This window comes from Numida meleagris, chromosome 1, assembly GCF_002078875.1.
Source record: "Numida meleagris isolate 19003 breed g44 Domestic line chromosome 1, NumMel1.0, whole genome shotgun sequence".
Classification (NCBI taxonomy): domain Eukaryota; kingdom Metazoa; phylum Chordata; class Aves; order Galliformes; family Numididae; genus Numida; species Numida meleagris.
This window is the reverse complement of record NC_034409.1, coordinates 117,138,282-117,157,011: the sequence shown is the minus strand read 5'-3', so window position 1 is coordinate 117,157,011 and position 18,730 is coordinate 117,138,282. Positions and strand designations below refer to the sequence as shown.

The following is an 18,730-nucleotide window of genomic DNA, read 5'->3' as shown; positions in this document are numbered from 1 at the left end:
TTTCCCTTCCCATCTGCTGAAGATGGTGGCTAGGATTCTGACCAAAATCTTGTTCTGTTGTCAAGATTTTCTTATCAGCCTGTAACTTTGCCTTCCTATGTGGCAAACTGGCCTTGTAGACTTAATGGCAGAATAATGTGTTGGGATATCTTGAGCCACAGAGGTGTTCATTTGTTCAAGGTTATGTCACTGGTGCTCAGGTGTTGCCAGCTTTAAATTCTTGGGGGAGTGGGCTGCAGATGGGAATGCTGCAGTTTCAGGTGAAAGAGCTTGGGGCAGCTGTGCAGAAGGCAGTGGTCTTCAGGGAGGAGCCCTATCATCTGGCTGTAGCATGAGGTGCTGGGGCAGTGTGTTGCAGAACTCCTCCAGCCTAGGAAGCCTTCTTCTGTCAGTAGTTTTCAGCCTGGAAGTATTGTCTGAGAAATTTGTATGTCTTAAATTGTCAAGCTGTTATTTTTGTTTTCAAAGATACACCAGTGATTTGGTGGGATTTTAATATGAAAATATTAACACTCAGTTTGAGAAGCCTTTTCCATTTTCCGCTTTTCTCCCTACTGCAGTCATAAAGCTGGCTATTATGCAGAACACCAGCTCCCAAGGGGACTTCATCAGAGCAGATTCCCTCACAAGAAAAGGATTGACACTGTGTCTTGACAGACATTAGATTTTCCAGAGCCAATCTACCATTGCTCTATGTGAGCACAGGGATGCATGTGATGCTGTACAGGATTAGAATATAGCTGATATATACACATCTAACAGACCTGTTGGCATTTGGAAATGATGATCAAGTGGTGCATTTTATACCTTAGAACAGGTGCTTGGAAATAAATAAGCTCAAATAGAATAAGTTCTCTTTCCCCCCCCCCAAAAAAAATCCCCCTTTAAGTCTCACTGAAGTTCAGAAAGATTTTTGTAATGAGACCAAAGAATTCTGTGGCAGGCAATAAGGACAATTGTTTTCTTCACTCTTTAGTGACAAAGAGGAAGGCATGCAAAGTTAAACAGAATTACTGTGCTCAACAAGCTATTCATTTATTCAGCTTTTATGACTACTTGAAGTGGCATCTAACCTGTGTTGCAGGCATGCTTTTAAGAGTGAATATGGAATAAGGAAGGTCTTGCACAGTAAAAAATAAGTAGGACATATAACAAATTATTTTAAACTCTGCAGGGTGAAAGTTCAATTTTTTTGTTTCTTGTTGGCTTAGGTTTTTTTTCTAGCTTTTGTTTAGGTCTAGATCAGGTATTAAAAGAATACTTAGTAGGTTTGCACTGAGTACTTTTTCTAGCACTTTATAGTATAAAGTAAACAGTGCTTAGCTAGGCAGGAGATGCATGACAAACACGAGAAGCATATTATGGTTGGCTACATATAGCTAGCACAGGAAGTATATAAACAACATTTAACTCCTGGTGATATCTTGGGGAAATAGGTAGGAATATCCACAACTGGGACACTTTATCACATGTTGACTGATACAAGTGTTTAGTTCTACCATGCAGGGATACTGCAGAATAAAGGATAATGATCACTTGAGGGAAACTCAAGGCCAGAATTAATTCAGTGGTTAAATCCTGTATGTTGTGTGTTTGTTTCTTTTACCTCATATGTTAGCATAGGTGAAACTGGAGCTTCTCTAAACCTATCTGGTTCAGTTTACCATGCCTTCTTGGTACCAAACCACATAGCTGTTTGTAAGTATGCCTAAGAAAATGCATAAGAGCATCATTTTGTCCTATGCTGCCTTCTGGATGGCTCCCTGCTAGTAAAGATCTGAGAGCCGTTGTTGACGACTCGATTTCTGTGATGTCTCAGGCCTCTGTCTACGTTAATTACCTGGAAGGCTGAGAGTGGTGTGCATGCTCCATCTCCGTATCAATGATTCTGAATATTCCTCCCCAGTCACAGCGAAGTGTGGAAATTTCAGGTTTTCTTTGTCTTAATCTCTGCTTTGGTTAAGTAAATGGGTGTGCACATGTGCATGAGAAAATATTAGTAGCACTAAACTGCAACATTTTGCACTAATGTATACAGTGTATAACACTAATTTTTCATGAAATACCTCACCCTATCTTTGCAAAAAGCTTCAGGGACAGGTTTCATGTCATTAATTTAGGGCTATGCAGTTAGTTAGGGGGAAAAATATATTAATTTTGTGTGATGTATGCACACATTACTTTCTACGTGTGTGCTCGTCTCTTTTTCCTGGGGATATAACATTGATGAGACTTAAGAGACAGTAACATGTCACTGTAGATTAATTCAGTTTTTGAAGGCTTTAATTCCTGCTTACTGCTTTTTGCTCATATGGATAAATAGTTTGAGCAAGATGATTATGCAAAATGAGAAACTAGTGAAACTGTAAGATGTCATTTCAACAGATTTTTTTTAATTTTTATGTAATTACAAGTTATGCAAAGCTGATGATGTTATTTCAGACAATATATTGCCCAAGAAAATAGGGAACTAACAAGCGTATTTTTCAATCACCCAGTTATGTAGGTAGCACTCCCAATTTACGTGTTTGCAATTTGTATTATAAATTTTACATTCTGGTGAATGTTATTCTCTTTTAATGAGAGAAAGAGAGTTGTGAAGAACACACGCGAAGTTGTCCTTGCATCTACTTCATACAAGCTTTCTACTTTGAATAGAGTTCATAACAGGTTGTCTTAGACAAGAAGGTGAAAACTGTAATATTTTTGACTTCATAACACAGGTGGGATCTGTGCATAGCAGTAATAAGATTGTAGGGATGTTTGTAAAGTTATTTGTACATGTTCTGTCCAGCAATGGGTAACATCCTTAGGGTTCTGTCTTAATCCTGAAATCTCTCCTGCAGAAAGCGGACAGAACCTGTGTATGCCTGTGTATGCTAGATGATCTTGTAGGTATTACAAGGATGACTGAATGTGGGGGAAGGAAGAATAACCTGGAGCATTGATGGAAGTCGTCATGTAGACATTCCCAGACAAGGCTACTATCTTGTCTGCTGCTGCTCTGGAGAGAGGCTGAGTGTCATTGGAGCATAACCTAGGAATTGCTCGTGTTTTGAAGTGAATTGCTTTGCTTCAACTAAGCTGCTGGGACTCATGAAATCCATAGTCTGTGTGTGATAACATCGCCATATAAATCTTGAAGTCTTATCTGAACTATTGGCTGATTTCTGCAGTAGTGAGAAGCAGTGTATAGTACTGAGGTAGAGTATAGCTTTGACAACTGTTCTATTATTTCTTAAAGGAACATGATGTTCCAGCTTGCTCCAAAAAGGATGTATTTTAGCTTAACAAATTCTTGGCAGCAAAGGTGGCTTTCATGGAGGAGAGCTTTAATAAAGGCTATGGCAGAGCTTATTTGACTATTTTGTGTAATAGCATATATTAGCCCATGTGAAGGAGGGAGAAGAGGAGGGCCCTTCTTGTGACAACAACAGTGTGTTTAATGTGGCTGCTCCAGAGTGCTCTGTGAAAACACAAACATGTGAAGGCATTTGAAAGAACAACCAGTACTTATTTATTTACTTGGGTAATGTCAGGGTTGTTCTTGGCTTACATAAACATCTTTTGACTGTCTTACATATTATACTTGTTTTTTCCCTTTAATATATGATTCATTTATGTTTTGCAGATCTGTAGGATGGTTGCTGAGGCATCTGAAGTACTGCTGTAAGGAAGTGATGAATATTAGAAGTATAGCTTTCCCTTTCTTCCTTAAGGCCCTCCTACACATCTCAGCATTTGACCAGCGATTTTAAGTTACAGATGTTTCTTTGTCATGTTGAGGGGGATGTACAGCTTTTTCTGCCCACAGTCCAAAAGCGATCCCAAATCTGACTGTGCTGGATTGTGCAAACTTCTGCTCAAGAGAGCTTTGAGCCTGGGAATTGCATGGGCGTTGCGGGACAGGAGAGTGAGCGGGAGTTCACTCAGAGTTTGGGGAAACTTTCTTGCCTGCCTTCCTGCTGTAAGCTGGGACACTTGACAGCTTTGCACTTCCTTCAGTCATATGTGATCCTATAAAGCACAGCTGCAAATAATCATGGGAAATGGTGGAAAGCTACAGAAAATTGGACTTCTCTACCTCAAGTCCTGAGGGGGCTTCAGCCTCCCTGTTCCTTCTAGCTGTTAGAGAAGCCAACACCACACCTATTTAGACAAAGCCTCCCATCCTCTGGGGATATAGTGGTTGCATTTCAATGCTTCCAGTCATCTGTTGTTTTATCCCTGTTGCATGGTGCACGACTATTCATTGGGCAAGTGCTGTGTGTCAGTGGGCATAGGGCTGACTATACAGAGTGTGGGCTTGCAAAAGGAGAACTGGGCCCTTGCTTGCTCTCCCTCACTCTGGCATTGTCCCAGCGGTGCTGGGCTTGATTCGGGTGATGCTACCTGCAGCATATTTGAAGATCATTAGTGCTCACTGCATCCTTGGGATACATGCTAGAGGAGTCATAAAGCCATATGCTGGTGTTGGATGGGCAGTTACTTTCTTGGTAAGCTTTAATCTTGCAAAGTTACTTTACACCAGTACAAATATAAGCCTCTAGAAGGTTTATAAGTGAGAAGAACACATGTAGAGAAAATGTGTACTCTCATAAATTGCTTTATATTTTAGGGGAAACCAATTAGCAATGAATTTTTTCCTTATAGTCTGATGTGTGGTAGCAGGCTCTTAGTAAACATGAAATCCCTAAAGGATGGAGATGCAGGCAGATGTACAAGGAGCCATGTGGAAGAATTGGAACATTTGAAAGTAAAACAAATTTCTGATGTAACACAAATAGATGTAATAGATTTTAGATTTAGATTAGTGAATGGTACTTAGAAACGTAATTTTGTAATGCTAATTGAAAACAGCCTATATGTTAAGACAGTTGCAATATGTTCTAGTTTGCTTCTGGTAATTGGTGTAGAAATGTGGTACCTTGAGGGAAGAAGTTAAAGATTGATTAGATCCTAAAGTCTTCTCTTTTTGAGGTGATCTGCAATCTAGTACACGTGGAGAAAGGGAAGGAGAGAGATCACATGAGAGTGCAAAGTGAAATGGGGTAGAAATAAAGCTAGCTGTTCAGGGATCTGCCTTTATTGGCTAGCCAGCTTGAATCTTGTGGAGAACCGTATCTCCTTGTATATTACTTTGTTCAGTGTCTATCATCATGGGATCCTGAATATGCCTAGACTGGCTGGATTCTTGTGTATCATAAAAATATATTTATATATGAAGTGACAATGCTTCTTTCTTCACTTGCTTTTTTGCAAAGTTTTGTAGGTATATTCCATGTCCTTGCAGCTGCTTCAAAAATCAGTGGAGCATACATTAGTGTACAAGAAAATTTGAGATAAGGGGATTCCCCCTTCGAAATTTTCTGATAGAATTCCATTCAGTGTTTCTAGTTATGTAATATTGATAATACTTGGGTAATTTGTTGAAGAATTTATGGTTTTGGTACTGCACAGTATTAAAAGAAACAGCTTCCCTGTTCTCAGTCTCCTCTTTGTTCTGAGTACAAGAGGGACTCCTTCATAAAGAAAAAAAAAGGGGGAAAAAAAAAGTCCTTACTGTTTAGATGTTTCTAGTTTATCCCTTGATGTCTCCCAAATTGTGCTGAACTTCTAAGTCTGAATTTAAAAGCTGTCATTTTATACATTCAATTATGAGAATGAATGCATACTTTCTACCATCCCCATTGTGCCTGCCCTATGCCCCTGTGGCTCGATGTAATAGTGTTTATCAGGAGCAATGCATGCTTTCCTTTGATTAGCCTCATTTAAGGGATTCCTGATTTTTAATGATGCCGTGGGTTGTTTGGCAAGCTCCCCTCCCTTCCACTAGCAAAGAGATTTCCGCTGCCGTTATCAGCTACACTAACTTTTCAGCGCACTTCAGCATTTCTGGTGTGCAAAGGCCACAGCTGGAGTTGAACAATGTAGTTGTTGTAATCCAATAATAAGAATCCTAAATATAACAATAATTATAACCCCTTACATTGAGAACAATATTGATAATCAGGGATACTAATTCTTGAATTTCAAAGAAATGTAGCTCCACACTGGATGTTGCAGTGTTGTTCGTGTTTTAAGATTTCAGATACTTAGCAAAACTCGTATATGTTATGTAAAGATTTGAGTTTGGTATACAGATGGCCATAATGGTAACAAAAAGCGCTCAGAGAAGTATGAATGATGACACTGATCAACAGCTGAACACAACACTGGATATTATTCTCATAATTAACATACCCAGCTTTCATAATAAGCCTCGATTCTAAATTGTCTAACAGTAAGGACTGGTTTTACTGAAAATTTTGTCTATTAGACCCTAAACTCCGTTTGGTCTTGTATACTTTCAAATCATTTCTGTAGTTAGTCTATATACATAGTTCTTGCTTCTCCTCTTTGTTTTAATTTAGTTTTCTTTTTCTCAAGAAAACCCTTTTAAAAGTTGGTGCAAGAGTTTGTAAAGTGAAGCTATTGATGAGGCAGGTATGATCTGTTCAGTCTTAATGTTTCTTCATTTTTTTGATGAAAAAAATTGCAGTTTATTGCCTACGCTCTCATGTAATGAATGTTTTTCCAGGTCTCATAAAAGCTCACGATCGAGAAATGAGTGTGTATTTGTAGGCACAGAAACAGCAGACGTTTCAGAGGTAGATCAGTAGAACAGGATTTGGTTTTTAGTTACAGAATTAGCACTGACTCTGGACAGTGCTTCTCACCCCAGATTGGATTTCAACTCAGCACTCTTGCAAATACTCTCTTTGGCTTCCCAGTTCTTATCTGGCAATGTTCTATGGGACTGGGCATTAATTTCTGCTGACATCCCATCCTCAGTAGGCATTTGCTTGCTCATCTGGCTCTGAGTACTGTGACATCTGCTTGTCATGTACAACATCTAGGAGGTGCTGCAGATCCCAAAGCATCTCTAGAAAGAGCAGAGAATAATTTTTTGCCTCTAAAGTAGGAAGTGGCAGGCTGGTCTTGTTCACAGTGACTGGAGGACATGGAGAGTTTCCAAATGTCCATCTCCCATGAACAGGCTGTGGTGAAGTCTGCCCTTTTTTATCACCCCCCTCATATTCTAGTTGCCCTGCAGAGGACATGTGAGTGTGTATCCCAAATAGGAACTGCCTGCTCTGGGTTGCTGGCCGTGCCCAGGAACAACCCTCTGCTTGAACTGCATGGAGTACAGGGAGGTTTCTTGGTTGCTTGTCTTGCTCTTTTGCGGAAGGAAAGCTTCTTTTCTGTAATGAGACCAAATACCTTAGTAGCCTACAATCCCTGTATTAATAAAGTAAATGTGTGAATCATAGCACAGTGCTTTAACTTATCATGATCTCAGTTGGACATTTAGATTCAAAAAACGGTGTGTGACGTAAGTGGACCCATATGCGGTTTCTACAGTGGTCAGTCTGTAAGTGTAGTTGATTTGAATTTAATGCAGATCTACTGGTGAGAAGGGAGAAAGCAACTGATTTTTCCTTCCATCATGCTAGTTCAGGTAAAAATGTTGCAATAGTAGTTTATCATCTGAAATGGTATTGCATGGTGCTACACAAATGCCCAGCTTATGTTAAACTCTAGCTTAAACCATCTTTAAGATGGCTTGTTAAATCCTGTGCTATACTCTGTTGCCTGAATTTGTTAAGGTGTAAAACTGACAGAGTTCAGGTGGGGCATAGTCTTCCTGTTCTGATTGAAAGACGAATTTGTTTGCCTTACACTACAGAGAAGAAAATCCCTAAATTTGTCACTTATTTTTAACAAAGCAGAGTGTGTTCCTCTTCCCTGCAAAATTATTCCATGTATTATCTGTATGTTATTGCTCTTCAGTAACTGCTGGGTTTAGAGAACAAGCATATACAAAAGGAAGTTGTCAGTTTACATCCTCATTCTGATTTACCAAGGAGGCATAAAGATATAGTCCCTTTTCAAAGTTTCAGGTATGCCAGTTACACCTGTAAAGTTCATAATGTTTCATTAACCCCAAGATGGAAAAAAAGATTAATAAGTACACAAGCTCTTTCATTTTGTTGTTGTTCTCCTAAGGAACCTAAAGAAAAAAAAAAAACTAAAGAAAAAACTCCTTTGCCACCAATTTGGGGAATAATTTTCTACCTAGTTGTCACTGTATTTAGAGCTGTATCTTCTCTTGTATATCTGAGTAGCTGTAAGAAATCTGAGAACAGACCTAGTTGTAGACAAAGATTTTTTTAGTCGTATTTTGTAGTACTTGTTTAGGGGTACACTGATCTCTTAAAGAGACATTGAAATATGAAGTTAATAGTTTACTTTTGTTTGAGTTCTCAGAGGAAAGTAATTCATACCGTAGCTATAACTGAGATGCACTATCGCTGTGCTTGCGTACATATAATCCACATCTCAGATAGTCAGTGTCCTTGTCTTGCATTCTGTTAAGGACCTAGCAAATAGCTTACTTCTTACAGAAGCATCCCCTGAGAGGAGGGAGGGAAACTGAATTTCTTGAAAAGGAGCAGATGGTGGGATCAGAACTGGGAGATGTAGACGACCCTTCAATGAAATACCTCTGACTTAGTGCAGGTGCGCATAACCTATTCTGGCTCTGAGCTACACTGTTGTTGTTGATTTTTTGCTTCAAAAGATAACCCCCTACATGCATGAAAATAAGATAATACCTCAGAAAGATCATGGAGTGTGTGACTGTGTTATTTGAAGACTGCAAGCACAGAAGATTTCCCCAGAGAGTAGCACTGCATCTTGCAATCTTTTTCCAGAAAATCGTATGAGTAGAAAAATGAAATTAAGCATTTCCCGATCAGTTTCTACTGTGCCACTGTAATAACGGGAATTCACAGAGATCTGTCCAATTTCACATCAGTGAGCCATTAAAAATTGTTAATGATTTGATGAACTTCGGCTTGGCTCACAGAAGGCAAAACTCCTGTGACAGAGATGGGGAAAAAAATGTAGCTATGGTCCGTTCTGCTTGCAAGAGAAACTTTTCAAGAGAAATTCTTTTATTTTTTTTATGTTTAAAACACAGATTTCATAGTAGTTTCCTTTGGAAAAGCTTTTTTTCTCAATATTCACTTTTGCTGTTGCTTATTATTTGTTTAGTTGCACAGGATATAACTGGCTTTAAACTCAGTGAAGAGCATTGCTCCTTTTTCTGTTAATGCAGAGAACAGTACATGTGCAAGCAAAGCACCTCAGTGGTATTCTGGCTGAAAAAATGTGCAGTGTATTTGCTTCCTATCACAGAAACTTGGAATCAGCAAGGTTGGAAAATAGTTCCAAGATCGTCTCCCATCGCTTCTAGACGCCTGTTGAACTGGCTGCGTAATGAGAATGGAGAGGGGTCTAGCAACAGTGCCAAGCTCCCTGACTGGTAAGCTTAGGGAGAAAGCATCCAGCATGTGGATGATGCACGTTTCCTTCTAGGAAGTGTGTAATGTTTCTGGAGTGTGAGACTCGAGGACTGTCAAAACCCAAACCCCACAACTTAGATGGTAGAGTATTTCCTTTAAAGAGTAGTTAGTTCTCCTCCTTTCCTAAAAGGAAGAGAAGTACCATCATACAATATTACATTACTGGAACACCTGTGCCTTTACATATACTCAGAGAATCCCAGGGCTGTTTTGAAAGAGAGGGAGCTGCTGGATATGGGACTGTTCCTCAGTTATTGACATCACAGAACAATTTCTGCTACACTGAGGCTGGGTGCATGCAGTTACATCAGTGCTGCAAAAGACAGATTGCTTTAAAGAAAGCTGTGCTTTCCCTGCTGGCTTCCAGGGTGTCTCCATGGACCCCAGGCACTTGATGTTTTTTGGTACATCTTGTTCTGTCCCGACTTAAATGGTCTTGTAAGCCAGGAACGCCCGTTCCCTGCAGTTTGCTGGCTGCTGGCAGACAAGGCTGTTTGCCATGGCTTTGGGGGCCGAAAGGTGTGAATGAGAAGTGCTGACTGCCCTTTTGCATTATTAGTGTCTCCTATCAGTGCACAGTTTTGTTTACAAAAGAATTGCTGTTCCTTGGTTAAGAAAAGAATGACAGAAATAAATGACTTTTTAAAAAAGATACTCTATTTAGGAAGTGAGGGGAAGTAACTGTGGCAAGCTATTCTGAAAATGTCATGTATTCTACAGTTAGATTATTTTGTTATTTCCTGGATCTGTATTTTATGAAATCGGTGAGTCAAGCAATTGTCAGTAATATTTTTGTTTTCTTTGATTTTTTCTTACCTCATATGAACTGTATGCATCTGTCTGCATTACAATTGAATGATAAAAATACACATATAGCAGCAGGAGGAAGAATATTAGCTTTATTTAGAATTAACTTTCAGTAAGTGTTTACTAAGGACATCTGTCATGTCTTGTTCTGGATTTGTGTTACTAAATTCTTATGTTGGGAATTCATTTTTTTTTGATACCTGATGACGTTGAATATTTTAATTTTATTATTCTCATTCAACAATCTATGTAAGCTGTGTGGGACTTAAGTACAGGAATATCAGAAGTACTTACCAATGTCTTTTTTTAGTCATTTAGCAAAAGCACATCTGCAGCCTATTTTAATATATTTTAGATGAAGCGTTTTATGTGTCGTCAAGAATATTCAATTTCTTTCAAAAAATAAACGTCGCTGTACATGAGACAGCGGTTGTAACGCAATTCATGCAGTCAATTTCCCAAATGGAAATCTTGCACTAAATACTTTTGAATAAAACAGGTACAAAAATGGATAAATCAAGAAGGCTTTTGTCATATGCCTCAAGATGATGGTATCGTGTGTGTGTTCCTTGTGTGAGACTCTGTAGGTGTGGCTGCACCCTGAAGGGGGTGAAAGAGAAAAGAAAATGCCATGGAAGCTTTGTGCTGTATGCTGGGTCTCTTGAGAATCTCCTGCTCAACAGTCAGATCTTTGCTCTTCCACACATCTTCAGAGTTTTCAGACTTTCTGATTAGCAAGTAAAAATGTTCTCACTTCCTTGCAACCTAACAAGGAGATGTCTTTTCATCTTCAGGGAAGGAGATATGTGCTGCCTGACGTTTGAAGACAACTATCAGAAAGGTGGCATCTCTGAAGATGTGGCTAAATTAGTTCGTTCAGGTTTTTGCCAATTACCGCTACTCAGTAGCAATCCTATTACTCCATCAGAGGGTATTCAGTCTGATGTGAAGTCTATATGCACCCCCTGAAAAATAGAAGTCTTTCTTATTCCTATTGCACAGAGATGCACATGCTGCAGAGCTTTCCCAGGCAGGGCTTGTCCTCTGAGGCAAAGATTGGTTGGGAAGAGATGTGTGACATTACCTCTTGCTCTGCAATGTTCTTTGCTCCAGGAAAAAACATGTAGTTGGCAACACGTTGTTGGACTGGCATGAAAACTCAGCTACACATGGGGTGGTCCCAAAGCAGGACCTGGTCCTGTACAAAAGGAAACCAGCGGAGTATGAACAATCTTGTTGCATCAGATATGCTCTGACGTGGTACTGCTGTTTTGTGCATGGGCTCATGGAGTACTGTAGTCAAGAGTCCCATGAAAAGGCAAGTCTCCAGGAGATGGCATCTCCAGTAGTGCTTCTCCATTATGTGACCTGCCATGGCAGAGGTGCGTGCTGGGAGAGAGGATAAGAGACGCTGATTTTCTTGATGTATTGCATTAAATGTATTCACGCTCTCATTGCCCCTTGGGGTTTGTCTCTAGCACAAATGCTTTCCCTTGTTTCCAGACTCTTACAGTACTCTGATAACTAGTATAATAGCATATACAGCACTCAGAGAAGGCCATAAGTCTTCCTCCTTTCCCTTGTTCCCTCTTCTCCTCTCCCCTTTCTGATGAAATAGAGGCATTGCTAATATATCCGTTACTGGGGGCTTTCAGATGCGCCTTCATAACACAGTATACTGTAAGAATTCAGGGCTATATTTGGGCTTCAGGAGTAGCTGGTATTGTCCGAGGTAGAAAAGCCATGGCTGCTGTAGCTCTTCAAAACTGATAAATTATAACTTATAAATTATATTACAATTTTGATGTTTACATATTTATTTTAAAGATAGGGCAAATATTCTCTGTTGTCTTGATTTAAATTTTCTTTCAACTTCCTTTGGCAGTATAGAATATTGTTAACTTTTCTCTTCTTCCATCCTGTTTCTGCAGGTCTTGATGATTGCTTGCAGCAATATATTAAGAATTTTGAGAGAGAGAAGATTAGTGGCGACCAGCTACTACGTATCACTCATCAAGAACTGGAAGATCTTGGAGTCACACGTATTGGCCATCAGGAGCTTATCTTGGAAGCAGTAGACTTGCTCTGTGCACTGGTAAACTTCTTGGGGCAAAAGGGGAGGGAATGAACGGTATTTGCGTATTCATAGTTTGTGTATTCAAATTTCTAGTCTTAAAAACCATCCTAACAGTTCAAGAATGAACTGTATTCAGTGTGTGAACAATTTAACATTTTAAACCAGTCAAGATAAAGAACAACATCTACTGCTAGGATAGTGCTTGTTAAATAAATTTGCGTCAGAGATTTAAGACTTCCGTATCATTGTTTTTAGGAAAAAAGCCTACCTAAAATCACAACAAGACTGGATGGTGTTTGGTTTGGAATGTAAAATAGTTATATATTAGAATGTAGTAATTGAGCGCCAGTTGCCCTTTACAAAAAAAAAAAAAAAAGTCCTGATATTAACCATGTAATTTTTCACCGATCCTTTATGCAGTCCCTCAGACTATAGCAAATTATGTTTTAGGTGATTATTTGAGCTGCTTGTATTTCACTGTAGAAAGGATGAAAGGATGAAATACTGGAGAAAAAAAAAAGTGTAAATAATGCATACATCTTCAGCGCAGAGGGATTTTGATAATGCACTTTCCAGTCAGGTAATGTCATGCAAAACTTCAGTTATCCCCTCAGTGAGGGGTGTGGTGCTAACTTCACTGTTCTTATGAACTTTCTGCGTGTGATTGTAAAGATTGGGCACACTGTCTGCATTCGTTGCTGTAGAAAGGATTGTGAACAGCTCTGTTAAGATGTACTTGACTGCCTAAAGTGGAGTTTTGTAGTTTTTAATGCGGACTACCTTTCCATGCTTCAGCAGCAGCTTTAAGAAAGCCGAATCTCAGTAGAGGAAATCAAAGATGGTACACTGAAAGGTTCCTCAGAAGGGCTTGTGGATTCTCAGTACTCAGCAGCATTTCTGGATATCATATTACTACATCTTTGGGAGATGGATATGAGTAGTAATAAAGAGAGTGAAAAAAAGAATGTAAGAAGTAAAGTAAAGAAGTGGAGAAAAGCCTTTTTGTACAGGTTTTAGATTTTCTTTTTTAGATCATTATGTTGTGAAATAGTTCAGTGTGATGTTAACTCATCTATTTGTTTTTTAAATAATGGAAAAGTTGTAATTCTAAAAAAATAATTTAAGAAAATTGCTATGGACATGCAAGGAGACAGAGTTAGTCACAAAGTACAGACAGCTCAAAGGGAAACAAGAAAGTAAATACTTTAATTAACTGAGACAAAATCTAAGGTAGGGTGAATACTGAGGACAATTCTTTCCAAGGGAGACAGACCGTGATTCTTTCAATTTTCACAGAATGAGCCTTGTTTATGAGCTGAAATTTCCTTTTCCCCCAGATAAATAATTACAGATGTTATCGTTAGACAAACAGACACATCTTGTATTTGTAGCTCCCTTATCTTAGACAATAGTATATAGAACTAAATTGTACATAAAGTAAGGAATTCTTAGTGAAAGCTTGCATTGCATCCTAAATTCATGCAAAAAGTCTCTGCCTTCTTGGTCCATGTGGCATATAGTGTTGTCTGCTTTTCTGAGTTGTTTTTTTAAAAAAACTTTATCATTGAAACAATAGCAGGCATTCAGATTTCAACTTCTAATTTAAGTGGAGGCTTTTGCAGTCTCACAATTGGCTGCTGATGGCTCCTCAGGGACAGAAAATGTGATTGTTATATTGACTTTAGTGGACTTAATTTAAATTTATTGTTCACCAATCAGATAAACCTCTTACGAAATTTAATTCAGAGACAATCCTTTTGGCTATTCTGGTCCTATACTTGCAGGCTTTCTTTTGTTATTGCATCAATAAGTATCTGTCCTGGTTAGTGCTTGCCTGTTCTTCTGAATTAGCGTCTAATGTGGACTGTGTGTTTGTGAGAATGCTAAATCTGTAATCTTCAGCACGGGACAACTGACTGTGCAGGTGGTTGCTGTGCAAGTTTTTTGAAATGCAAGTTACCTGACTGTTTCTCCTGTTACACTGGAGTTTAACAGAGGATTCACAATAGAGTTTGGCATGAGGCACAGGTGTTTAATCCAAGTGAATTAAGATCTAATTGGATGTTGGAAATGATCAGTAGTATGATAGGATAGGAACAGTAATACTGATTTTGCCTGGCAAGCATAATCTCTGATTTTGTACCAATCATGTCCAAACAGATTGCAGCTTCTGATTCTCCTCCCCATTCTCTCTGAGTCGGTTAGTGAACACCTAAAGAGGCTTTTTTTTTTTTTTTTTCTTTTCACTGAGAACAATTGAGGAGGACAGAACCACCTCCCACCAGCCATTCCTGCTCTCCTCTGTGGGGAGAGGTTTCTAAGACAAAGGGACCATTGGTGAGGAAAGCTTCTGTGTCAGCTGATGTGCTTTAGGAGATGTATCCTTCCTGTCCCTCTCCAAGGAGTTTTGTGGGGAAGATTTCTTCTGGCAATTTCTGCTCTATAGCTGTGGTTGTGGCAAATGGCAAACTGGCTGCTTGTGTTGTACATCTGCAGTTCGTAGGGCAGTGTTTTCTTCCTGGGGGGAAATGGAGGACCTGAACAAGCATGTTTGGGGAGCACTTGGGACCTACTTGCCCCAGACAGGCTGTGGAACAATACTAAAAGGACAAACTGCTGGCTGCAGTATAATTTTCTTGAACACCTCCAGGGATGATGACTCCACTGCCTCCCTGGGCAGCCTGTGCCACTGCCTCACCACTCTTTCAGAGAAGAAATTTTTCCTAATATCCAGCCTGAACCTTCTCTTGCACAACTTGAGGCCATTCCCTCTCATCCTATCACTAATTACGTGTGATTATGTTTGGTAGCATTATTTAAAGTATGTTCTTTTTTTTGACAGAAGGTGGTGGGTGGCTGTGGTCTTTCTCAGTATTCCCATTCTGTCATGAGCATTTGCAACAAATGGATCCTCCAGTGTTTGTTAGCTGATTGGAGAACAAATGGTGGCCTGTGTCACCATGTCACTTGAGTCTCTCTTGGCTGCCAATTGCCGTACTGTTGTGTTGACAAGAGAGCAAGTATCCTGGGGGTGAGATGCACAGGTTTTCTTTTTCTGTGATGCTACAGAGAAGGAGAGGGAAAGATGTGGCCCAGCTGCTACTGCTGTTGCAGATCACGCTTGCTAATAATAGTGAGGGTGTACGTTTTGCATGCCTTCACAGGAGCTGAATGTGCCCCATGTAACTAATGTGTTTTGTAAATTTGCTCTCTCCTTCAGGCTGTAAAGTTGGGAGTATGTTCAATAGATTATCTTGCTTTTGCATGGTTTTTTAAATTTTAGTAGAAATTTAGTAGAAAGTTTATGTCAGAAAGGGCAAGATGAATGAAACATACTTTGTGCTTATAAGCAAAAAGGAGGTCTGTGATAGTAGTTCATTGGTAGGAATTTGTTACGTGGTTTTGGGTCAGACCTTGAGAAAACACCATGATGGAGCTGTTTCTGCAGGGTTGCTCTATTTCCAGCAAGACATGTCACTTCTCCTTCCCTTTCTGTTCAGTCTGGGACATGAAATCCAGACCACAGTGGTAACACCTACAGATTCCTGTTTGATGTAGACATGCATTTTTATTCATACTGGCAAAATTTAAAAAAAAAAATTGACATCTCAGAGTTTGGTAAACAGAATCTGCATACCCAGATGTAAATATACAGGAGAAATTGTAATGGATTAGCTATTATGGTATATGAAATAACAATATTACTTGGCAGAGAATATGTTAGGGTGTGCTAATAACACGACATTACTTGTCATTTACCACTAACACAAAACATTTATATGCAAATGAATGTAAAAAATAGATCTCCTTCACTCTTGAATGATTCAATTCCTCATAAGAATTATGCCTTTTATCTTAATTTCATCTTCTTGCCATTTCTCACACAAAAATCCTTTCCTTTGCCCTTATCACTAGTCAGATCTTAAAACTACTTTGTCAGTAATAGTGAATATTAGACTTAATCTCTGTAGCACTAAATGAGGAATGCTTCATTCCATAATGGAAATTTGTGTATGCTGTAGTTAGGATTTATTGTTAATATTCTGCATGCTCATAGCAGAAAAATTACTTACCCTTTTTACTCTAGCCCTTTGCAAGTTAAACTTCTACTTATCTATGATTTGCTGCCTTGTCTTCAGCCTGAGATAACTTACTGCATAGAAGGAAATCCTCAATCAAAGGTCCATAACCAGATCAATAAAACTAATGTGTTAAAGGCTGTCTGATAGCTGATATTTGTAGCTGTTGTTAGTAGATCTTTTCTACAGAACTGCAGTAAACCCTGTGGTATGCCAAAGGCAGTAAATATGTTCGTATGCAAGGGATAAATGTCCTTCCTCTGACCTGTCTTAGGGTTGTTCTGAGTTTTGGGCAAGTGCAAAATAGATGCCTTGGTTAAAAGCAGGCTTGTTGAAAAGAACCGATCTTATTGCCTTAGCTGTTTAAGAATTTGGAGCTGCACGTAACTGAATACGTAGCTGTTATTTTGAATTCTAGAGAAGTAACAGGACCTGGCTAAGGACAAAATTACATGAGAAAGTAGGAAAACAAAGAAAACATAATGAGCACTTGGTCTTGCAGAATCCGCTGATTGAATGAGAGTAAGGAGCATAGTTACATAATTGCTCTATTAGTGCTACAAAGCACAACTGTGCTTGGCTTTTTGATGTTCTACTTGATTGTGCTGTGGAAAAATAACTGCTTTTTTTTTTTCCAAGAAAGGCAGTGATGATGATTATTATTAATCTTTCCTGGGCTCTGCAGGGTTGTTGCTGTCATGCACCTGATTTTTTATTTTTTTTTCCTGACTGCAAACACTTAGGACAAATATTTATATTCTTTGAAACCATTTGACTTTTAATATGTTTAATAACTGCAGTAAATAATAAGTGTCATTTGAACTATCTGGCTTTGTTTCCTAATCTATTTATTCTCTATTTATGAAATCTTTACAAATTGTGCGTTGTACACTTCTAAATTGTCCCATGTGTCAGTGCTATTTGAAGGAGGAATAACCTTAGTGTTGGCATTTCATGATTCTGGAAGATTCTGAAAGTGGTTAGAAATGTATGTAGAAATGCTGTAGGCAGAGCTGACGAGGTATAAAGTTACATAAGACACCATCCATATGACAAGCTGTGTTCTCAGTCGCACACAACTTTGATCTGGTAAACTGCCTCATAATTTGTGGGATGTGTTTAGCCAAATGCTTTCAGGAATGAGGTTCAGAAGAAGATGGATTTTGTTTAGTTTCTAAAAAACCTTTGAGGAAAAGGTTGTAATTTTTCATGGGAAATTTTTAGCCACCCCAAATTTTGGAGCATGGGTTTGAATTGACTGATGTGTGCCATGTATCCACACGATGCAGTTTTGATTATAAATTTAAGAACTTCTGCTGGCTTCCCAGGAATAGAGGACTGTGAACTTCACCACTTCCAGTCTGCTTATTTAAAAGCAATGAATATTACATGTGTCACAAGAATTAAATTTGGAAGATGAAAGCACTGAAAAATAGTGAGGAGCAAATGTAAACTTGCCTGATGTTATCTTAAGTCCACTTCTATAGGCTTATGCTATTCTCACCTACGGCTCCTACATCAGTCTGAGATATAAAACTTGAATTCATCTGTGTGATTGCTATCCAAACTAATTAGAGATATCAGGCATAATTGAAAAGTTTTATTTCCTAACACATAATATATTATACAGTACAGCTACCTAGACTGTAATATTTGTCTTTTCAGAAGGTTGCAACTTTGTTTTCCTGCTTTAAAAAATAATGTTTGCAGTGACAAGTATTTGCCAAAGAAAAATAATCCTTTACCTTCTGTAGCTTGTACAGTCACAGCAGCCTTTCTCCAAGGGGGCAGCAGAACTGATCGAAGTAAGCACTGATGTCTGCTGTGCCTGTCTTATTTTCCTTTTGTCCCAGTTCACCAGTGTTGCAGTAGTAGTGTTGGTTCCCATCTTGCGTCAATTCAGTGAGAGTCAACACTGGTCATGTAATGCCTTGTGCTCCATATGGTTTCCAACAGCTTTCTGGGCAGTATGAGAAGAACTAGCTATTTAGAGAGATAGGCGGAGAGAACCATATGCTCGTTTTTCTCTCTTGGATTGTTTGTAGGAATCATATGATGTTTTTGAACGTAATGTGCCCTTTGTGCTTAGGGATGTAGAGGCTTTTATGGCTTCATAAAAAGTTCTGATCAGGACACATGTTGTAAGAGATTTTTGGATTTGGTAGCGGGACTGTGAGTATGTCTACATACTCAAATATTGTGGTGAATTCAGATATGGAATGCTCTTGGTACTTGAACTTGACATTTTTAGTTAGGGGGGATGTCTTTGTGTTGCACTGCAACAGTGGTGGCATACTCTGTAGTATGTCAGCAGCCTCTAGTCATCGTGTCTGAGCCAGCAGAGATAGTTAGCACTG

The 18,730-nt window shown here is 39.0% G+C and overlaps 1 protein-coding gene across 9 annotated transcripts in view; it reads left to right on the top strand.

Annotated features, from left to right (window-relative positions):
• Positions 1-18,730, top strand: part of CNKSR2 (connector enhancer of kinase suppressor of Ras 2) — a 232,243-nt gene that overhangs the window by 21,422 nt on the left and 192,091 nt on the right. For all 9 annotated transcript variants that reach the window (XR_002442319.1, XR_002442320.1, XR_002442318.1 and 6 more), the window contains exon 2: positions 12,149-12,312. Coding sequence is in view for 6 of the 9 variants with exons in the window: in XM_021408951.1 (XP_021264626.1) it covers positions 12,149-12,312 (164 nt within the window). In the remaining 3 variants the exon portion in view is untranslated. The remainder of the gene's footprint in view (positions 1-12,148; positions 12,313-18,730) is intronic.